The 23,251-nt window shown below is 41.0% G+C and overlaps 3 protein-coding genes across 3 annotated transcripts; all 3 read right to left on the bottom strand.

Annotated features, from left to right (window-relative positions):
• Positions 1–811: 811 nt before the first annotated feature.
• On the bottom strand, positions 812–2,255 carry mrpl42 (mitochondrial ribosomal protein L42). Its single transcript, XM_079184186.1, has 5 exons — positions 2,155–2,255; positions 1,766–1,829; positions 1,527–1,611; positions 1,190–1,353; positions 812–935 (listed from the first exon to the last, which is right to left on the bottom strand). The coding sequence occupies exons 1-5, from the start codon at positions 2,231–2,233 to the stop codon at positions 890–892; spliced, it is 438 nt and encodes a 145-aa protein (XP_079040312.1). The 5' UTR covers positions 2,234–2,255; the 3' UTR covers positions 812–889.
• A 196-nt stretch (positions 2,256–2,451) lies between these two features.
• pwp1 (PWP1 homolog, endonuclein) lies at positions 2,452–8,331 on the bottom strand. The gene is made up of 15 exons (XM_079184064.1): positions 8,145–8,331; positions 7,331–7,389; positions 7,013–7,182; positions 6,789–6,874; positions 6,394–6,490; positions 6,094–6,204; positions 5,724–5,854; positions 5,454–5,524; positions 5,208–5,304; positions 5,028–5,089; positions 4,803–4,914; positions 4,513–4,603; positions 3,949–4,070; positions 3,745–3,850; positions 2,452–3,560 (listed from the first exon to the last, which is right to left on the bottom strand). The coding sequence occupies exons 1-15, from the start codon at positions 8,208–8,210 to the stop codon at positions 3,463–3,465; spliced, it is 1,479 nt and encodes a 492-aa protein (XP_079040190.1). The 5' UTR covers positions 8,211–8,331; the 3' UTR covers positions 2,452–3,462.
• A 448-nt stretch (positions 8,332–8,779) lies between these two features.
• Positions 8,780–22,732, bottom strand: ano6 (anoctamin 6). The gene is made up of 20 exons (XM_079183431.1): positions 22,478–22,732; positions 18,816–18,886; positions 18,140–18,268; positions 15,972–16,037; positions 15,606–15,893; positions 15,346–15,459; positions 15,098–15,213; positions 14,711–14,845; positions 14,493–14,598; positions 14,221–14,281; positions 13,832–13,977; positions 13,583–13,660; positions 12,866–13,094; positions 12,609–12,778; positions 12,422–12,519; positions 12,099–12,229; positions 11,499–11,704; positions 11,226–11,422; positions 10,913–11,018; positions 8,780–10,817 (listed from the first exon to the last, which is right to left on the bottom strand). The coding sequence occupies exons 1-20, from the start codon at positions 22,569–22,571 to the stop codon at positions 10,593–10,595; spliced, it is 2,766 nt and encodes a 921-aa protein (XP_079039557.1). The 5' UTR covers positions 22,572–22,732; the 3' UTR covers positions 8,780–10,592.
• Between the last annotated feature and the right edge of the window lie 519 nt (positions 22,733–23,251).

The following is a 23,251-nucleotide window of genomic DNA, read 5'->3' as shown; positions in this document are numbered from 1 at the left end:
TTCCTGCCTCATGTAGTGAAAGATTGTTGGCGAGCGATGACAATGTTCTCTTTTTCATGGTATTTTAAAATAGATAGTGAAAAGCTATAGCTATAGCTAAGGTACATGCTTTATGTGGGTGAGAACCAGCTTTTAACTACCACATACAAACATGGGTAGAGCATAAGAAGGTCCGCCTGTGCAGCACATAAAAAAGGCTTCGAAATGACCACCTACATATTTAATGTCATCACCTTTGTGGGTGTCAATCTCTTTCAGTCTTTATCTTTTTATAGAGATCAGACTTGTAAAATACACTAGCTTTTGTCAGTATTTGTTCATTTGGAGATACATTTTCTGTTTTCTGTAATCATATTGTTGTACACCTGTGTGGTGGTGTGTTGTGGTGTGCAAGACCTTCACCACGCTATAAAAGACTCGTCTACAGTTTTGTTTTTCTTGCAGGCACAGAATAGTATTTATGAATAAATATTAAAGCTCAGCAAACTCATGTATATTCTGGGACACTAACATTGAGATACAAAAATCACTGAAGTATATAATACCCCTCTTGTTTTCCATACAAATATGATAATCAAAACTACTTTTACTCCCCAGCTACAATCTGTTCACCAGGAATCTGTTTTATGGTATACTGGTGCCGGTCCATTAGGTTTCTATTCGCAGTAGTTGTTATAAAAAAGCCCCTAAAATCCAGTGCAGCACATTTATACAGTATCAGAGTAGACGAAACTAAATAAAAGTATAATTCCCAAGCCTTATTATTGTTCCATTGGAGTAGCACTGACTTAAAAACTCATGACAACCTACGTAGTATTCAACAGTTTATTATACATCATTGTGACAAAAACACAAACATCATTTGCCGTTTTGTGACTTTGGCCTTCGACTATCTGTCCTTTGGGGGATCCTTCTTCCTGCGTCTCTGGTGGTACCTGTGAACAGTGACACAGAAGGGAATTCATTTCGATTGATGTCTCTCTGATATATATTTTCTTTCAGCTCTTACACTCTGCTTCAGATACATACTGCAGTTATAGACACACCTATTGTGCAGTGGAAACCTAAAAAGGACTATAAGAAGCCTACAAGAAGTGTCATTATCAAAATTGGCATCTAGTCCTGATAGGGCAGCACTACATCCATACTAAGGCAGAAAAATACAAGATTATTGTATGAGTGTACTTACTGTCCTACTGGATACCACCGGTGTTTGGTAGTGAAAAACATCTTGCTTAGCTCCTCTATAGTGGGCCCTTTTCTGTCCTTCAGCACCTCCTTGCTGAGGTGGGCCTTTAAAATCTGGTCGTGGGTCTCAACCGAGTTGTTCAGGGGGTCTGGTCGTTCTATAGGCTGCAAAGATTCACCGTCATGAACGAGGTTCCCTCTTACACAACTGTACATTTTATGTTTATTTCCAGCAATGAAATGTACGCCCTGTCAGACAGAGGCAGGAGTATCAGCTGTGTCAGATGAAGTGACAACCAACACATTGATATTCATGAGGCTAGACAGCGCTCTGTTACCTGGGTCAGCTCATAGGGAACGTCGACAGCGGGATGGTAGCACACTATGGTTCCTCCATCTGAAGTCACACCGATTTCCACATTACTACATAAAAGAAAATTAGAGGTTATTGTCCTGATCACAATATCTTATTCACATTATTATTATTCTTGTATGGGTGCGTTTAAGTGCGAATCATAGCTAGACTAAATATATGAGCGTGTTTTACTACATACACGCTGTTAACGTCTTAACGTACCAGTTCGGGGTATCAAGTGAAGGACCACTGATACTGGACTTCTGTCGCATTGGCACCAAACATGCTGCAGCAGAAATGACAGGTGAGACACACAGATACTAACTCGTGCATTTAACACACTTCACGGGACTTCTCAGCTTCTCAGCTAGGAATCAAACACCACACTTGAGAGCATGAATCCCCAGACAGATCCTGTACTGTGTATTACAGAAAATACACAGTACATCCGTTAAGTGCAAGCCAGATCCAAGTGTTTACCTGCTGAACATATTCTCAAGGTTAGCCTCCGTTAGCTTTTACTCCCACCACCGATGAGCTAATGGTTAAACACGGCAAATTATAACAACCTCCATCAAATACCTTGTTACTCAGATATCAACAGAACTTACTTTGTACGTGTCTTAGTTGGGTGCCGTTAGAAAGTCGCGTTAAAAGACTGTGCAGCTTGCACAAATGACCCGACGCCATGCTAAGCTCTGTGGAGTTACTTTCTGGTGTGCACCGCTATAATAGTTCCGTCTTAGCGCTCAGACTCACTCAGTTTAGTTCCACTACCAGCCATACGAATACAACTAGCCGTTTCCCCAATCTTACCACAGTACATTATTATTTTTTTTAAACGGATACGTGCACTATACGCTTGAATAAACGATTCACTTCTTGTGTATCTTATTTTTAAACTTTTATTTATATGAAACACATTTAAGAGTTTTGTCCACTCTTTACTTTGCAGGGCTAAATAATGTTTTAGTGACGTTACATGTATACTAAGGCAGTCATGTGTCCTCTGAAATGGTTTCTGAGTGTAAATGTAACACATTTTAACACCTTTTCCAAAGGCCAATCTTCTACATAGCGTCAGATGGCAATGTTGGGAATGACATATTGGGTAACATTTTCACAAAACACAAATAGTGGGATTCAAACTCTAAACTGGAAGAAGGTAAGAGATCACTTAATATGTATTGCATAAATAATCGACTGTATTGATTCAATTACTGTTTTTGATGGTTATGTAGGTTATGTAAATGAAAACACTCAATTGAAACTTTATCAATTTGACCTCAAGTTTGATCTATTTGAGGACAGAAATATCACGAACGCTTTGCATCCTCCACTATGATGAAAAACATCCGAGGGTCACAGATTCCAAAGAACAAAAGGTTTACACATTTTATGAACTGTATTTATTTACTGAATAGACATTATTCTTTTTTTAACACTTTGGCCAAATGTAAGAACACAGGCTTCTTTTAATATTTCATTATACCAGGAAACCCAGGTATGCAATGTTGATGTGAAAATAGTTTAAGTAGCATATTACATTTGTAAATGTATAAAGAAAGGCAAACTGAAAACAATCTCCGAACCATTCAAATATTTGAATCACTGCTTCCAAATAAAAAGCCCAAATAGAGTCTTTGTAATATTCACTAATATGAATACAAGAAAAATATGCCTCTTCTTTTCTTAACACAACTTCAAGTGTGCCTGCTGCTACTGTTGTTAGCTGTGCAGAGAGACAAGCTGAACACGTTTTTCAGGTATGTTGGGTCCAGATTGCATTCAGGTCAACCTTTCAAATCCTTCAGGAAATGCAGCATTTATCATTTATTTAAATCCTTTTTGCGTGAACTACTGCACTATGAAGGAACACAGCAACAAGAGTTCATTCATGTTTACAGGTTGTTGGCGCGTCACTGGGAAACCTCCATCTCTGCTGTGGCTGCAGTGCCGGATACCTGTGACCCCGTGTTCGGCACCAAGCGTTCCCGGCTGCCAAACACCGCAACCACTAAAAAGGAAACATCACAATTAACATGTGAGCATTAGCAATTTAACTATTGACTCAATAAATAAAGGTCAGTGCTGAACTGTGTAAAGACCCTTATTTTACTTTTGAATATGATTTCAATGAACAGCATTTCCTTTTGCGATGTTTAAGTGTGTGATGTAAAGAAAAAGGAAAGAAACTATACCTGCTGCAACATCACTTATATCCCAAACCCGCAAGCCCTCCCTCTGTCCCCCGAAGGCATAGACGAAGGGCAGATCAGGGCAACATGACCCACAGAAGAGAACACCCTGTCAACAGGTCGGGGAGTAAGTTGTTATAACTTTGACGTTGCAAAATACTTCTACAAATAGATTGGGTTGTACATGCTGCATGTGTAAGTTCTTACCATTTTCATGTCTCGTGAGTGCACCAGTTTGGGCTTATTGCCCAAAATGTCCCAAATCTTAACGTGTTTGTCAGCTGATGAGGTGACCAGGCATCCTTTGATCTGGCTGCTGAGGTTCAAACCTGCAGAATTGTTGAGATTAGATTTTTCATTGTACAGTCAATGTGCCTTTGAAAGAATTGAATTCCTCCATGAAGCAAACCTAGAATCAAAGCATGGGCAAGGATCCGCTTAGTTGTCCATCAAAGTAATTTACAGAAGGAAATGTATTCAAGATTACACTCACAATACCTAAATGCTAATTAAATGGTGGAAAACATGTAAGAGGATTGGCTGTTCCTCACCGGGCTCATCAAAATGTTTTCAAAGACTGACTGAAAACACAAGTTTCTGCATATTTCTCTGGTATGTACCAACAATGTTGAACCATCATTTCATCCTCCCTAAATGACTCATGACCAACTGTCTCACCACACACTGCAGAACAACAAGTGCCGAATCATTGGTGCTGTTTGAATGATGGCTAGACCGCACCGCTACAGCATTTCTACTTCCACTTCCTACCTGACACTTCTTCGTCGTGAGCCTTCAGTGTGAAAACCGGTTTATCTGAGCGTGCGTCCAGGCAGTAGATGAATCCATCCTCTGTGCTGGCCTGAAACGCGACCACAAACTCAAGTTAACCACTGAGCTTGTGACAGAATTAGAAGAAGCGGGATAAACACGGTTTATTGCACAATGGCCATAAAGCATACACACCAGGCGTATTTGTAATGAATATTTACAATCGTTTAAAAAAGGAATGTGGTTAGATTATTTCCGTTAAAATAGAGCAGAATAATTTGAGCATCTACCAGGAAGTTCCAGGGTGAAAAGTGGTCCCAGGTCAGCCGCTCCACTTGACCACTAAACCTCCAGGTCCGGTTGTTGTTGTCTGGACTGCGGCAGTCATACAGGACAGCTGTCCTGAAAAGAAAAACAGTTGTGTCTCAAACTCATTGTGAATGTAAATCTTTGTGAACAAAATCTGTGCATTTCCTTTCACCCCATTCTATAAACTAATCTGAGGTTACACTTACTTGTCATATGATCCTGATATCAGAGTTTGTGCTTCGAATGGGTGGAATGCTAATGTCTGAACCTGAAAGATTTAAAAAATAAAAATAAAAATCCCAGAAGCTGAAGCCTGCAAATTCTGATGCAACACCAACAACACACTTTAAATGACATCCAGCATCATTATTTGTCTCATTACTCACCTTGTCAGTGTGCCTGTGCAGAGTTGTGGCTGGTTTGCCTTGAGTAAGATCCCACAAGATAACCGTGTCATCTGCCGATCCACTGGCCAACACGTTTCTACGATGCATGAGTGTACACATACACAGTCATGGTACATAAACACAAGAAGGAAATACGTCTGTAGAACTCCGCACATCTGACGGCTATCTGGTGCATTTTTGGATTCTCTTTTTTTCCAGTGCTATAAAAAACATATGTATCCTGACCTGATCAGTCTGTTCCAGGATAAATCCAGCACTGCGTCTGTGTGGCCCTCGACGGGCTCTGCTGCTGCCCCCTGGCATCAACGAGAACACACAGCATTGTGTTAATGATATATAACAAAGCAGGAAATAATGCAGGGGAGCAAGACGACTATCAATGGTGTCAAACATAAAAAAAACCACATCCTTAAAAAGGCGTGAAAATCATTACAATGTGACGCCATTCTCATCATGCAGATGCTTGTTTAAGACAGTATAATAACAGGCTTGTACCTTCTTGCTCTTTTTCTTCTTCTTGGATGCCTGTTTACTCCCTAAGGAAAAGACTGGCTCCAAACAGTCCACCACATCCAGGTCCCACACATCTATCTTAGGAGTCATGTTTCCCACTGCAGCATAGTTTCCTGTAATACGGACACAGAACATGGTAAGAGAAGTACAGTGGCACATGCACATTAAATAGATACAGTTCCTTTTAGTTTTAGGTTAGCTTCACATTAAATATGATGCTGAGCACTATCTCTGTTGAAATCCATTACTGTGATGTAAATGTCAATACAACATTAATACAAACTGAGGTTTGGTTTGGAGAGGAACAGGATTTTTGTCAAGGTTTGTGAGAGCAAAGCTGAATTTTTCTTACCGGGTTTTTCTCCAGGACTGGGGTCAAAGTTCAGCCACTCCACACACAGTGGGTAAGCTGGTAGCAGAATGTCATGATGAACATACAGAGAGTCCTCCTCGGAGTTATAAACTGGAAGGCAAGAGATCAAGTGTTTAGTATAGATTTGAGAATAAAATGTTTACAACAAATATTGATAATTTCTGTTATGTTTACATGTGTTATGCATTTAGCTTATATTCTAAGCTACAACAACAGCATCCAAAGAAAAGAAGATATTTCTCTGTGTCTTCTCATCGTGTCACTTATGAAGATATTTACCATGGATCTCCAGATTGCAGCAGTCCTTCTCCGCCCTGCCTGTAAGGATGAGATTGTCACCGGGCTTGATTTGGAAGTCTTCTCGCTCATATTGGTCCTTGAGGGAAGAACAAAGACAGCTGAGCAATGTGGCTTAGACAAGACACAATGACAAGTTCACAGCAAGAACTGGATTTCTGTTGTTTTTGTAAAGTTATTATTCTTGCCCAATAACCCCTTAATATCAGAGCTAAATCAGAGACACAATTTGAAGGCGTTTTCATAGGTTTAATGACATTCTTGCACTGAAATACAAATTTCTACTTAAATTGTTCGTGGTTGAAATTAAGCTCTAGGTGCTACTTGAAGTGGGACTATACTGAATCTGCTTTCATGTGATCATTGAGTGCACTCACTGTGTCTTTGAGGGTGATGTAAGGATCCTCCTCATTACAGCTGAACACGGTAAGGCCAGCCAGACTGTCGCCGAGACTAGCGGTCGCTAAATTGAAGACAAACGGACAGCAGATATACAGTCAGACTCTCAGCTGCCTTTAAATAGACACAAGCGAAGTGAATGAGCAGTAATTAGTTTGTCTGTGCACACACACACACTGTACATAAACACCTCCCCACTCACCTGCATCCTCTTCATCATATCTATCCAGGCCGTACTCTGCCAGCTCATCATCTTCCTCTTTTCCATCTTCATCGTCACCCTTTGGATCTCCAGCGACGTCCTCTGTATCAGGAATCTCCTCACAGGCTATACCTTCATCATCGTCTTCATCCTCCTCGGCAGCTAGGTCCCTGATTTAGGAGAGTAGATCAAATTCAAGCAAACAAAAAAAACCCGACACCAGCTTCAGCTGTTAGGGGACAGCACTCACTGACAGGTAATGCTTTTCACATTTGGACAATAGATCACTGCAGTAATGTGCGTTTTATTGCAACATACCCCAGTTCCTCTTTTGCATCAGTGATGATGCGCTGTAGCTCCTCTTGGCTCAACTCAACCTGAAATGGAATAAAGAAAAGTGGCTTAAACAAGTAGATAAGCTCATGTGTCTCAAGCTGTTATCAGATGCAAGAACAGATAGATCTTCTGTTAAGATTTGGGGTTGAATCCTTAAACAAACAGTGTAAGTACAAATAAACAAAAGTTACAACTGTTAGATAATTGAACAAAATGATATGACTTTTTATTATTTATTTGGAAAGGCTTCGATCTAATAAAGACCTTGTTGCTGCTGCTAGTACCTGTTTGTAGAATTAATTCGTTGACTTGGTTTTAATGCAGCACAAATTAAGATTTAAGAAGGACCTAAAAGCCTCCTAGTTAAAGTGTATAAATAACTTGGTCTAGTTCGGTCATTTCATTACTTTTCCACAGCCTTAAATGCATTTTAAAATACGTTCCTGCATCAATATCGTTTCAGTGGCTCGATTACTATCTTATAACCGGTTACATAGTATACGTCATAATACACGTTTGTAATTCTTCTACAATGAAGTGTAACAATTCTCTTGTCACTTTGTAGCATTGATTTAAATGAGGGTAATTTCAATTATATTAAGAAAAAAATATGTATTTTATTTTGACAGTGTCGCGGGACACATTATCTTTAAAGCCACCTAGAAATGTAAATTACAGCCAAAAGGCTTAGAGTATTGGTCATTTAAATGAGTAATGTAGCATATAGTGCATCTCCTGCCATGTTGACAAATTAGCCGCCTGTCTGCTAGCATTAGCTAGCTGAACATGAACTTACTTTGTCTGGGGTTTCCTTAGCAACGCCTCTCCCCACCCATCCGACACAAGTAATCTGGGCACTCATCTCGGAGAGACCGTGTGGTTTATCGATCAAACACAATACAATAAGCACACACGTATCGGTTGTCAAAATTGTTTCACCCCAGGCACGCAAACAGTGAAATGAGCTTACATGTGAGTTAAAATGGGGCCTGTGTCGCTTCGAGATGACGTCAACAGAGCGCCGGAAAACATGCCTGATCAGATATGTAGAGCGGTAAAGCCACCCACTGAGCTGCTGTGTCTTAAAACATACAGTGCTGCTTTTATGATAGATATTTTTTAATATCTGTAGCAATAATCTGTAAAATACAACTCCAAGCAGCTTCAGCATGAGAGATTTGCCAAAGATTCTGCAATTTCTGTTCAGGAATTGTTGTGTTTTGTCTGGCATTTATAACAACCAGGTCAAGGCTTATTTTGCATACTTGCACAATGCACCTTTATTTTCGTTTTTCATCTTGCTGCAGTGATGCAATTGTCAATACACTGTGACATGACTGATGTGTTTTTATTTCAGGTGCAACAGAGCACACTTCTAAATACATCCCAGGTGAAAGGTAGAGAGGTAAAATAAATAAATAAAACACACAATAGTGGAAAGTCTTTTTAATCCTTGGAGAGTCTTTAGAGTAAGACTTAATACACATTTCATGGCACTGACAAGATCAAAAAAAGACAAGACGGATACGCATCATCGGATATTGCTGGTATATGATACTGTTTGCATACATGTTGGACATAGTACCATAGTTTAAATCACAAGGCGAGGCAAAAATGCAGCAGAGGTGTTGGTCTAAGATTTCAGCAATGACACGGGAAAAGACTGAATTACTGTACTGCCTATATCACAGGATATAACTTGCAGCTCAACATGTTGTGCATTGCAGTGGTCATGGCACAGGAGTGGAACTCTGTAAGTAAAAAGTGCATAACAGTACAGTAGATGAGAGTACATGAATAGAGAAGGAGACAGACTATACTTCCATAGTCAACTGAACCACTTCACAGGGCTGCAATTAATTCATTAAATTAAAAACATTGGTTAAACTGAATAGCATTTTGGTGTACTGCTGAAACAGCGTTCAGTTTTAAATTGTTATTGTGGTTTGTATTCTTGAATACATCAAACTTTTACTTTGAATTGTCAAATAAATAGATTTTCTGAATTGGCTGTAATTGTAACTGTAATTGAATCCCCTCCAAACATTATAACAACGTTTAAAACATTTGAAAGGCTTACAGAGATAAAAGTATTCAAGGCGCATTTCGTCAGTATATGTGGCTTTAGGTCAGTTCGTCCATGTTTATTCTAACTCGTGGTATCTCAACACTTGTGTAACATTGCGAGCTGTTCGACAGATCACCTCAGCTCTTTAGTTTGAGTAACAGAAATGGACGTGTAAAAAAAAAATCTCCATCAATCCTCAACGTTGCATTCAAAAGTGGTGCATTTTTTTGTTTACAATAATACTGATATTTCATGACAGCATTAAACTAAAACTGTGCTGTGCTGAGTTCAAATTCAACATAGTCATTAAACTAGAAGAAGAAAACTCAGGGTCTACTTACTAGCTTTTTTCCAGAGCTTTCAACCATAGCATAATCTTTCATTTTAGGCCAACATGGATGAGAAGTCCTATGGACGAAACAGCTTCTTGGCAAATTTCCATCGGCCAATGAAGACCATGTGATACTGCTGAAAGCCCTGGAAGAGCTAAGCTACAATTGTTTTGTTTGGTTGTATGTTTTGCTTCGTCCACCAAATAGTTGGTGTTCATTATTAAGCTTCAAAATGGGAGGCACTGATTTGACATCAATTTCTCGTTGCTGTAACATCCAGCAAGTCATTTAGCTTAATGTGTGTCATCCTATCTGAGTTCTTTGTGTTTAGATATTACGTTATGTTGTTTAAAATTGTTAAAAGCTACATCTAATAAGATTCAAATTCAATACTGGCTTCAGATTTGAACAAATTGAACTCCATCCCTACTTGATAAGGTAGTGCAAAAAACACTGCCATGTTACTTGATTGTCCTACACCTAGTGTGTGCAGTGGCACTGCCAGCTGCGATACGTCAACCTGTCTGTTATATTGGTCAGTATGAGAAGGAAAGTAAAAAGAAAAAGACACTCTGAGAGGTGAATGAGGTTAGATGCACTGTTCTTTCTCCTTTTGCACGCTTTCACCTGACGGGAGTCCAGAGTGTGAGGACAGTAAACAGGGGTGAAGACTATACAAGTGGTTTCTCCTTTCCTTGTCCAGCAGTCCCTTAAAGTCCATACCTTGTTCCAGGTCTTAATTGGTTCACGAGGTGTTGGTCAGTATTTGAACAGATGTGGATGCTGCAAAAAAACTGGGTAGTCATGTATATACAGTATGGTCTGGTGTCTTCTTCCATACAGTTTACTCTCCGAAATCAAGTTCCATCTCCTGCCATGTCATGTTCACCTTCGAGCAGTTGGCAATCCCGTCGTCGACTGGTTTCAGACGTTTGGTCACCAGCTTGAGGTTGGTCTCATGGAGGACGACCTGGGTCAAGTACTTCTCTCGCTTGATCTGCTCTCTGACAGCGTATGGGACGTCTGGGATGATGTAGGACAGGATGAACTTCGTGAGGTAAACGATGTGCTGTGAGGAGTCGAAGAAGACATTAATACGTTTTGAGCAATGAAAGATTTTTGTTTTTAAGTGTCAGAAAGATTTCCTGTGATGTTCACACTCACCTCTACAACGATTATAAAAGCCATTTTGGCAGCGATCACATGCCAGTAGTAGATAGTGTACTCATACTGCCTCGGGTGCCCAGGAGAATACCGGAAATCTCGATACCTAAAGGAGGAAATTTCATACTCAAACACGATTTGCCACAAAGCCGCCTCTGACAGCAGTAATCTATTGAGCTTGCCATCCCGTCTTATTAGTCTTGTGTAGGCAAAGTTTTTAAATACTTGATAGGTAATATGGAAACTGGCGTTCTCTTTATATTCAAACAAGGGACAATTGAACTCAGCACACACAGACGGCCAATCTTTGTACCTGCAGGTGGTGATGTTGTAAGGTGTCTTCAGGGGCTTGCTGTGGTTGGAGAAGTCGCTGATGTTGAATATAGACAGCGAGCTGTTGATGTAGCCCTGCATGGTGTGGTTATAGTGATCTCCATATGGGTACACAGAGAACGACCAGTAGTAGACCAACCGTGGAATCATGTCGGATGTGAAAGCGATGATCATGGCCTGTTGAGACGCCAGGTAAATGTTAGTGAAAGCAGCTAACCTATAAACCAATAACTCTGCGTAAACAGTGTCTCACATTTGTTGCGACAGCCAATATAGCGACGCCTTGAAGAATGGGCTGCCAGGCCCCGATATCCTGCGCCTTCTCTGGCACGATGCGGCGAAACTGAGTGGTGATTTTCCAAGCGTCAACCCGAATCTCAAACAGGTTGTTGACCAGAGCCAGGATCGGCGCCAGAGGGAAGGAGGCAACGAACAGGGTCACAAAGCCAAACTGGATGACTGAAAGAGACGAGACGCCCACCGTCAAGACCCCCCACAATTCAGCTGCACCAGATATTTGTATGTTGACTACTTGTGTGTAAATTTCCCTCAGTATCTCTTATTATTTACTAACTGGTTTCAAACCAGTTTCCTGAATTGGCTTGCACTATTAAAGCTTAAGACACGGGACACGCCATGAGAGTGGAAAAATATTTCTTTGAACGTCATCATTAAACTGATGTTGAATATTTCAATGAAATGTCACTAAAACATTTAGAAACAGCTAACCACGAGTGTATGAAAGACTTAGTTTGTGTGGCGCAACCTGTTTTGTAATATAGAGATACATAAGTCTAATAAGTCTGAACTTAACAGCTTGTGCAACCGGCTCCAGGTGCAGACGGGGACTTACCCATCTCCAAATATTCATAGAACAGTCCTAGTTTCGAGAGGGGCTGCAGCTGGTAGTCCTGCTCCCAGCGAGGAATCGTCTTCTCTGAAGGCCCACGAGTGCAGTGGCGGAAGATCAAATTTTTCACCCACCTATGGAGCGGTGAAAGAGATCATACAGTAACAGTATAGCTCAGTATGACGATGGAAAGCTGGCGTATGATAAGCTATTAGCCTTCTTTGTAAGCAGCAAGTTCACTGATGTTCACCTGCATCTATAAGCCAACACTGTGTTGATTAATTGTATTACTAACGTAAAATTATTTTTAGATTCTGAAATCTTACGGTAGCAAGACCTCTTGGATGTTGTTCCAGATGGCTTTCCCGCCCATGATGATGGAGAGCTGAGTCGTCAACTCAATCAGACAACCACCCGGATCACACTGCGGGACAGCAAGACACAAAGCGTGAGTCAGGAACAACACGCGAATACGTTAGACATGTAACAAACAGCTGGACGGACAAACCGCACCTCCTCGTTCCGGTATTTTCCCAAGAGGTAAACGGGATTTCCAGGATAGCCAACCGCTTTCCCTTTGGCGAAGGCGATGTAGAAACAGGAGGAGTAATAGTTGACGAACTGGAAGAGGAACATCTTCAGGGTCAAGCTGTTCTCGTAGTCCGTCTTGGTCCGTGGCAGCTCTGTTGTTGTGTCAGACAAGAAAAGGATTTTCGGATTTAAACCACATGCAAGTCAATACTGGGGACAAGTACAATTCTCAAACTCACCAAAGTCGGTGATCCAGATGGCGACCCGCTCATAGAGAATGTTGAGGATCATAATGACAACAAAGCTGATGAGGGAGGCTGTGACAGAAGTGGCCATCTGAGGCGTCACGTACTCCTTTAAGGGCTCCAGCTCCTTCAGGTCCTGAGCTCTGAGTTTAGCCGAGAAGGCAAAAAAGGCAGCCAGGCGGTAAACAATGATGGCCACAATGGACGCCAGGATCAACAGAATCTAAAAGGACAAAATAAGAGTTGAAAGACTCATGAATATTGTGTTTGTTCTGAAAGTGAAAAAATGGGAATAGCTTTATTCGATGGGTCCGTCATTTCAGAATTATGTCCTAATTGTTCTATTTTATAGAAGTTTACTGGAAAGAACTATGAATTTGGTACTAATTGTAGGTAAAGTAGAGGTCATGTTCAAGTAGTATACTTCCAATAAATAAATTAAGAAAAACCTAAGACTTCAATGCACACCATGTCAGCTAGATGCAAAAACAATATATATGGAAAGTTGAATTCCAATGATAAATGAGTAACGTATGAATATTTACATGGGTTTAAATGTACCTTCCTTTAAAAAATATTGTATTTTCCCAATCAATAGTACCAAATAACATATTCTTAGGAGCTTGATAGTGAAATGCAGACAGGAAAAATACAGTGTTACCAAGAAAAAAATGATGACATTGAAATAAAAATATAATTTATTTATATTACCCAGAATAAGACTGTCCCAATTCCTATCGACACCCGAAGACATCGTCCACAGGCTGTATAGGGCACGTTTTCTTTTACCTAAATCACGCACAAACACAGCAATATGGCAAGACTTAAAACTCATTATGACAACATAGCATCTCCAAATAGTTTATACTTTTTGAATCCATCTTTTTTTTTTTTTTTTTTTCGTAGTTCTACGATGTTAGCTGCAAAAAGAGAATAATAAAATGTGCATGTGATTTTTACCCCTGTGACAGGGTTCTTCCTCTCATAGATGCACTTTGCTTCATATTCTGGGCGAGGTGGCTCTTCCTGCTCCAGAAACTCCACAGTGTCCCACATGTACTCCAGCTCCGCCTGGTAACGCTTCCAGAACTCCAGGAACAAAGTGACTACAGTCAGGAAATGAACAGGAGCAGGAAAAAAAACAGGAAGGGCAATAATGAGAAATAAGGAAACATCGAAATACATGCAGTATTGTCAGTGTCTTCCTGTGTCTGTTTTGCCTTTAATAATGCCAAAGATGAGCACATAATAAAGATTTCAAATTGTCAGTTGTCAACACAGCTTCTTTCTGTAAGTGATATTAGCATGCTTGCATACGCTCAATGTTTTTAACATTGTATACAACTTACCCCAGATGGACATGAAAACTGCAAACACCAAGGTTCCAAAGTTATCAAATATGCAAAGTTTCTAAAAGAAAATGGAAAAAAAGACAAACGTGGATATCAAAATGGTCACAGTTCTGTCCTGCGTCCATGCAAATCAGTTCCAGACACAACAGTTGTTGTGTGGAAATAGCAGCATGCATTACATATGCAAAAGTCAGTTCCTTTTTTTTGCATATTGAGCGACATTAGCGAGAGGACAAAATCTTTGCAGAAACACATAAAGTCAAACTCACTTTCGAAGCTTCACAGGTGCTGTTCAACCTCCAGTATTTGCATTCTCTGTCACACTGCGGACACATCACAATATTCCCTCCAATGTCAGGGTCGCACACCTCCATGCTGCGGCAAATTGAAACACGCGAACAGAGATGATCAGACTGGGAAATACTCCAAAATATCGTACGTCATCAAATTACAAGTTCATCATTTTAAAATCGACAAGGAAATGTACCTCCAGGTGCTGGTGTCTTGAGTCCTGTATCCGTAAATGAAACAACCCAGTCCCACAACAGCAGCCAGAGCCAGCATCATTGTGTAGAAACCCAACCAGGCAAAGTAAATGCCGATCTTCTCCCCATAATACTTCCTGTGGAAAAGAAATAATAAAGAGCGTCAATCTACTGTGGCTCTAACTGTTCACAAAAGGCTCTGCAAGGACAAAGACATCAAAGCGATTGTATTTGTTCCTGCTTGTCACACAGGGAATGCAACTGCGGTCCAAAACTTTTTATGGACAATACAAAGGCGTTTGAGTTTTAGCTGAATTGAAACATCATCAGAGAGTCATTCTAGTGCTTTCAGTTGATTTTTTGATGAGAACATAAAGGATTGTGTTCACCTAATGAGGTTCAGTGGTTGCATCTTGTAGAAGCTTTTGGGACTAGCCCATTCTTTGTAGAGCAGATATCTCTCGTTGGGGCAGCCGTCCTCTTCGGACTTGGCATTGAACCTGCACTGAAATAATAAAAAACGATACAAACAAAGGGAATTCTTAGTTCATTAATTGCATTACACCATGCTAAATCAGGCTGTGACAAACTGAAAAAGGCCTAAACCATACCTACATGACTATAACATGTAACTTACGTCATGGAGGGGATAGGCAGCTTTGTACACTCCTCCATCTAGCAGTTTGGTGATGCCAAACTTCTTAATGTTCCCTCGTACTTCATAGGGGGCACGACTCAGGATGTAATATGCCTGCAAGAAGAAGAGGTTTTCGTCTCATCAAACGTATAAATAGGATGGTTCCAACCGCAAAAACGCCGTCCTTCAAAATAAAACTGAAATATGAAAGGAAGTCGCAGGCGGCCTGGAACTGACTGCCACAACGCGAGGCCACTTGCCATCCTGCTCCTCATGGACGCGGTGAAGAAGACGTCTTTGTCCCTCACGTAGAAGTACTCCAGGCGGTCCTTCTCAAAGGGGGCGGTGAAGAACTCCGCCTCCTTGGTGATCAGGTCTTCGTTGGGGTAGAAGTGCTTGGTGATGCAGGAGAAAAAGCGCCACGGGGAGGGGTGCGAGGACAGGTCGTTGGGCTGGATGGGAAGCTTGATGTGCAGGACCTCGGCGTAGGTGCACAGCACGTCCCACGGCATGTGGGCTTTCACAAACAGCAGTTTCTCATCTATCACCTGCAAAGGGCAAATACGCAGTGCTTTAAGTATTAGATTGCAGTCAGATAAACCTTCTGAAGAGTGTCATCCACTTACAGATTTTGTGGCCTCCAGCTCCATTCCCATCTTCATCAGGGTGGCCTCGAAGTACTCCCGCCGCCTCTACAGTGAAAAACACACACAAAAAAAGGCTTCCTGAATTAATGCTCCCTCCTCCTCTCTGGCCGTTATTATTCAGTTTATGTAGCGGGTGAAACTATATGCATGACTTATGAGCCAAGACGGCAGTGTAAATACTTTCACGAGGGATTGTCTGTATCTACGCAAAAGTAAATGGCTTTATGTATACTGTGGTAATATCTTAGCTAAATAATGTGCCGACACCTTATCACTTTGATAACCTTCATGTGATTCAATTTGCCATTATTTGTTTATACAGGTTTATTTAGGTTCCCACTGCGCACAGAGGCAAAGCAAGTCAGAGCAGGTTCTTGTTGGTGGCATGTCATCAAACGTTACAGCGAACTGAAACACACATTCTTTGAACTGCTACACAGCTTCCCCAAAACCAAAGACGCGTGAAAAAAAGCATGAATTAGTATGAAAAAGTACAAAACAATTAATACAGTACGGCAGAATGAATTGTTCCAACTTCTTTTGTTATTTGATGAGTTGGGATCAACCTGCATGTGACACCTTGACACATTCCCGCTTGATGTCAGCCCAATTCTAAGGAATACCTCCGAGAGGCTGTTGACAAAGCAAACCGTCAAATACCTTCACTGCTTTTGGTTTGATGTTTTCATGACACACGGAGAATACATTCCCTACATGATGTGCATGAACACTGAGACAAACATAGTCAAATATTGAAAGATTTATTTTAAGATAGCGATTTAGCTAACACTATTTGAACTGAGCCACACCCTTTCCACAAGTTAAAAGTCAGCGCAGAAGGTTTAGCAACTTGTGTTTGACCCAGATTAGGCTCTGGAAAAACTAAGGGAGTGCCTGGTAGAGGCTGCTGCTCTCCCCATCACTTTTTGGCTTTAGTTTGCTTTGGGATGATTACGAATGAGGGATTTCCTCAGTCCCAGTCAATCTGTGGTGAAGACGCTCATGAGCTCTCTACCAGCCGGGGCCGTTTCTCAAAGAACTGGCCAAAACTGGCTTACACCCATTGCATCCATTCACTGCTGCAGAAAAACAACATATGAGCAGTTTTTTTAAACATAAAATACCAAACAGTTTGTCAGTTTTATTTATGATTTTAGCCTCCACAGGACACAGTCTCCATTTCAAAACCACTCGGGGGATACGGTTGCAACACTACAGGTAACATCTCTAAGGTCTGTGGATCTACAAGCATTACAAGACACATCCATCACTGTAAAGCTATTGTGGAGCAACAAACAAACACACCTGGGTACGTAACCATGTCTCAGTGTTCGCGGCACATCTAGGTGTGTGTTGTGTAAAAAGTAGGTGGCACGTTGAACTGACATTTTGTTTGCTTTCTGATTTACTCGATTCAATTATGCCCCAATTGAATTTACTCATTTGTTTGAGAAGGTTTAAAGTTTCTGGACCAAAATCATAACAACGGACGAAGTTGAAGTTCAGTTAAGGAGACTTATAACCAGACTGATCTGATTTTTGTTCGTTTTTTTCAGTACGTTTTGGGGGATTTAAGTGAAGGAGTAACGCTCAACTTCCCTCAGGGATCCTACCCACTGAACAACTGAGTCACAATGCGTGTTGAATGAATGAGAAGTAGAGTGGAAAGGCACTTTCAGAACAATGTATGCCAAGCTGTTCCCGTTCCTGGATAATTAAAGCGTTATTTAAGTTCCTGTGCTGAATACACGAGTACTTAATTTAAAGTCACAGTCTGCTGCGAATGAAAACTCCCTTTACAAACAATAGAGTTTAGTTAAACACACAAAGCATGTCACCTGAATATGACTTACATGTAGGTTCTATGAGAAAACTACTACTTACATTGATAAAAAATAGTATGTTATTCATTAAGACAAATGATTTGCTACTGAATCTTAATTTTAAAACTCTTTGACGAAGGATTTGGGACGCTGACAGGTTCAAGTTTCTCTACGCTATCTAACAACAGCAAAACATTGCTTAACAATACTAAACTACCCAAACATACCACCTTTTACAGCGGCTCTCGTTTTGTGAGTAGATTACTTTGTTCTAAGATGAACCGCCCGGCTCAAAAACGATCTAAAAAAAAATGAAAGACATACCTTGCGCCGCTGGAACGTGTGCCTCTTCTCAAAATCCTTCTTATCCTCATCCTCGTAGACCAGGATGAAGTCGATCCTCCTCACGCCGTCGTTGAAGAACAAGGAGTCGGGTTTGTCATTGAACTCAGCCTGAGTGCAAAAACAAGGCTTGTCAGGTAAGTCCATATACTGAAACTCGTACTCCTCTTCCTCCATAGCGCCGTACATGTTGCACACAGAGAAGGTGAGGAGAGGAAGAGGTCCGTGTGAGTGAGATATTGTTGAATACTGACACTGACCGGCCAGTGCAATGTGGGCCATGCAGGAGGAGTGGGAAGTGTAAACAAACATTATGATACCCGCCCTTTCTCTCTCTCTCTCTCTCTCTCTCTGTCTCTCTCTCTTTCTCTCCACACAATCACACTTGTGTCATCACCAGGTATAAACTAAGCTCTTGCATGCATGCATTTTATATGTAACTACAGGCATGGTTTCATGTTAATGCGTTTCATCTCATGTGTGTTTTGTGCAGTGATTTGGTGTCTTGTGGTCCAGCGATCTGCCATCTGTTTGCTAAATAATTGTGCTTTAAGAACAGATGAAGAACAGAATATTCATGTGAATCATTACAAATACAGGTGCATTTGATTGATCCGCTGCTCCTGTCGCTGACATCAACATTACGGCGTTGACTCACCAGTACTGCTTTGGTGACTGCTGCTCCTTCTTTAATACTGTGATACGTCGGTAAAAACTCCTCGGGGTAAACTGTGAAAATAAGACCAAACACATAAATGTGAATACAGACGTCAAAATAAACAAATTTACTTGAGCCCGACCGCTACATTAGCAGGCTGATATTATCATGTTGTTACCATTATAGGCATGTACAAATGATATGCAGCAACCAATACAAATGTCACTGCATTTTACATATTTATAAATGTATATTAGGGGTGTCACGGTATACAACTGTGATATTTAAAAAAAAAGAAATATTGATATCATGTTCATAACACACACACATGATAATGAATTATCTCCACCTCCCTACACTCATATTTAGTGTAATTAATTTGCCAATAAAGAGGCAAAACGCACAATAAACAAAGGCTCGTCTTAACTGAGGTCTGTTTGTCAGTCATGAACGCAGCATCACCTGAGCCAGAAATAAATCATAGATGTATTGTGAATACTGTAATATTATTGTAAACAAAGATTTGAGAGATCATTGATGTTGCACTTCACTGTAAAAACGGATTTATTATTCTTGTTTCAGTGGTCTTTTTTTAATTCCTCTCTTAGAGAAAAAAAACTAAAACTCATTACATTCACTACTATTTTTCTGAGAAGCACATTATTATGTGACGCTCCTCTGAGTCGCCTGCGGGGGACGGACTTACCGTCGTTATACATCCGCTTCAGCTGTCATTCACCTGCAGCTCAGCTGAAGCTGCGCTTGTTGCAACAGAACAAATAGGTCCAACTTAGCACGTGGATACGACACAGTTATGGCACATATGTGCGTTTACATAACTTAAAAAGAATAACAGCTGATTTTCTGTTATCAGACAGCCATTGTGCGTGTTGGCTAAGCAGCCTCAGCTGCTAGCATATGGCTGTCTTGTCTTGTTTCATCTTTATTTGCCGGTAAAAGCGCCGCTGACCTCACAAGAACTTCACATCCACACAACCTCTGACCAGCACGATATTCATGTTCCACCTCAGCGGTGCTCACTGAAGCAGCGGCGACTGTTACTCATTTCCACACCAGTCGGAGGGTTTATAACCAGTGACCCGAACCTCATGCTGTTGTCGTTGCATTTTGTTTTTACTGCTTGCCCACACTGGCCCACTCGCCGCGATGTTATATTACTCCCCGGAACAAGAGAAGAACTAGGTCACCACCTACTGTGGTCAACACATTTACAAAATGCACTCCAGTTCGTTTCCACGAAGATTCATTTAGAAGTCTGCTCTCAGTATTCACACCACTGACCGCATCACAGCGTAACAAACAATACCACCAACATTACATGCATTGTTTTATGCCTCATAATTACAATCTACAGATGACATTACATCCATTGTGGAAGGCCCTGTCATCTTTCCATATAAAGCAGAGCGCGATGACAAAACTAACTGAAGACAGATGTTGTTTTCAAAACACTGGCCATAGTAACACTCGGGGAAACTTCACAGTGGAATAATCGTTCATCACAAGACTTTCCTTTGACAAAGTCCTCCAGGCTAACAGTCTGAACTCTAATGAACTTTGTTAAAGTCTGTCAGTATTTTGAAATGCTGAACCAGTAACGAACCCCACTTTCTTCACATTGATGTATTGTGGGCCTAAATCCTCCCCTGTACGCTGTACCATGACTGTAATATCACATTATGTGTTTTAGTTGTTTGCTGCAGACTGGAGGTCACACTGTACCTGATTAGTTTTTTTTTCTAGCACTACTTTGGTGTGTAATATAACAGAAATGTGCACGGGCTCCTGAGTCATTACACCCAACAGAAACGCTGTTACGAAACCTCTGCACCCTACAGTCAGTCACTACATATGATTCTTTTGAAAAGCATGTTGAATGCCCACGAGCTATCTGGAATAAAAATCAGCTTTCTTGCCACAACCCACCCACCCAGCGCTCACTTCCTCTCTAGAGAACATCCTCCATGACAACACCCAAAATAATAAAGGCAGAACAAAAAAACGTATTGTTTTTAACTTACAAACTTTGATTTTGTGCAGCATGAAGGTATACGAAACACATTTTATTTGACCAAAAGGCAAACATTTAAAACACTGAACTCAAGCAAAAAAACGAGGGCCGAACGCACATGACAGGAAATTCCTTTCTGCTTCAAAAAGTGGATCATTTCGTGACATCTGGTACAAGTCGAGTGTCTCTCACAGGAACAGAATCTGCTCTAAGATCTGGCTTCAGTCTAAGCAGTTAATGTTTATATGTTTTGCATGTGAAATGAGATAAACTGATGATACATCTTCATTGAAACTTGCTTCCAGCAGTCGAGAGACATAGCTCTCTCCCTAATATGCTAATCAGTAATCATCAATGCATCATGTTTACTTGTACCAATGTGCTGGGTACATGTTAATAATCAGACTTCCTGTATCACCATAGAATTACTTTTGCACATTATTAAGGTGAAACAAAACAAATCGTATCTTTGCTAATCTTTCTTCTGTTGTAATCACAGCATCACAGGCTGCAGCAAAGCGTGGCTGCAATAATTTATAACAAGTGAATATAGGCTCCATTAAATAGAGTGCACTTAGTGAAAAGCATTAGTCACTTCCATATGGTCAGGGCCTCCGACATAGTCTCAACATCCTCACAACTATTAACGTTTACCCCAAAGGACCATTTATCTCTCATCGAGCTGTGAGAAGAAGGGAAAAATGCATGCAACACCAGACAGTAGTCATTGTGGGCAAGTCAGAACATGACAGAAGCGTATAGATTGAGAAATATTTTTCCACAACTGTGGAAGCTGTACAGACATTTAGTCTATTCCAAAGTGAAGTTGCAGTTTCAGTTTGGAGCGTCAGGAATGTAAGACACGCAAGGAACAAAAGAATGTTAAGAAATGCGATCTGTTCTAGTTTGAAGCCTTCCACAGGGCCACACCGGACATATATGACAGAAACAGGGGCTCCAGCTGTTTGATTTTTTGAGGGGGGAGGCAGTTTTGATCGTCCAACATCTGTTATTTATATCAATTGGTGTTGAGCTTGTGTTTTCTTAAAAATGTGTGCACCACACCCACACAGTTGTTCTGCTCCACATGCAGCGTGCATTCATTTAAATCTTTCGACCATTTACTTCTACTCATTATCTACCCTGTAAAGGTGACAATACCTCATGTTTCATGATGGCAGAAATGGATAAACCATAATGTACGTGTCCAAAAGGGAAACCATGAACCGTGTACTTTTAGCAGACCTCTCAACCAGAACAGTGATATCCTGAGTAGAAGTGCTGCTTTTAAAATCTGGAATCATCAGCACCAAAATGTGCTAAAAGTAAAAAAAGCACTAATTACGCGCAAAGGAGTAGTTAATAACATTGTAACACTTTCTCAGGGGGGGGGGGGGGGGGGGGGTTACACCAATATAAGCATCAATGTTTATACAAACTATAAAGTAGGCTGGAGAAGTGATGAATGAGTGGGAGCTCTCAGCTAACACACCCAGAGGTGTATATGGCCTAACAGATGTGTTTCAAGTACCACATGTGAGTAAATCCGCAAAGTGCCCATAAACCCTCACCGCGTGCACACCAACACAACAACAAAATATCTTGCGACAAAACAAAGCTGTCCTCTTACCAACTTCCTCTAGTATCATGCCCGATACAGCATCACCCTCCATCTCATCTGTGTCAGACACGGAGTCCGCCTCGTGGATGTCGTTATTGCTCATAGTCCTTCTCGGGGGGTCCAGCTCACAAAAACACTGAGAACAACAAAACAACAACTTTGCTTTACCGACAGATTACTGTGTATTACAATAGCTTCAAAGCGCAGCCCCGTCCTCCACACATTCTGTATCTATTTCTCAACATGGATTCAGATAAAGTTGTGCTCAAGTTGCGACTTGAGAGAATGGAAGAAGTCTCACGGGTGGGGTCGGAGGAGGAGAGGAGGAGGAGGAGGGTGAGGAGGAGGGTGTTGCTGTTGTTCAGCCACATTTGACAGTCAAGTTACGCCCACTCAATTCCTCTGAAGTTTGTTGTTTAGCGTGCTGATTAACGCATGAACACACTTGACATCTAGGTGCATGTGGAGAAATATGTATTTTGTTTTCAAATGTTTGGCATTCAGGTAGCCTCAACAGCGGGATCCAGTGCTCTGTACGCTGATCTAAACTCATTCCATATGATTCAGTCACATAACATGTGCGTTCCTTCCGCATTCATCCGTTACCCATCATGCAGTTTCAGTTTTGTAAAGCAAAGATGTTATCGTAAACGCACTGAAATGATCTCATGATGTCCTGGGGGCAAGAACAACGGTTGAATCCAACGTGTCCCAGTTTCAAACCGTTGCTGTATAACAGTTAAAACAAACAGAGTGGAGAGTAGGAACCTTTTAAAGAGTGCG

This window comes from Pholis gunnellus, assembly GCF_910591455.1.
Source record: "Pholis gunnellus genome assembly, chromosome: 22".
NCBI classification, from domain to species: domain Eukaryota; kingdom Metazoa; phylum Chordata; class Actinopteri; order Perciformes; family Pholidae; genus Pholis; species Pholis gunnellus.
Note: the sequence above shows the minus strand (reverse complement) of the source record. Positions and strands in the feature narration are given on the sequence as shown.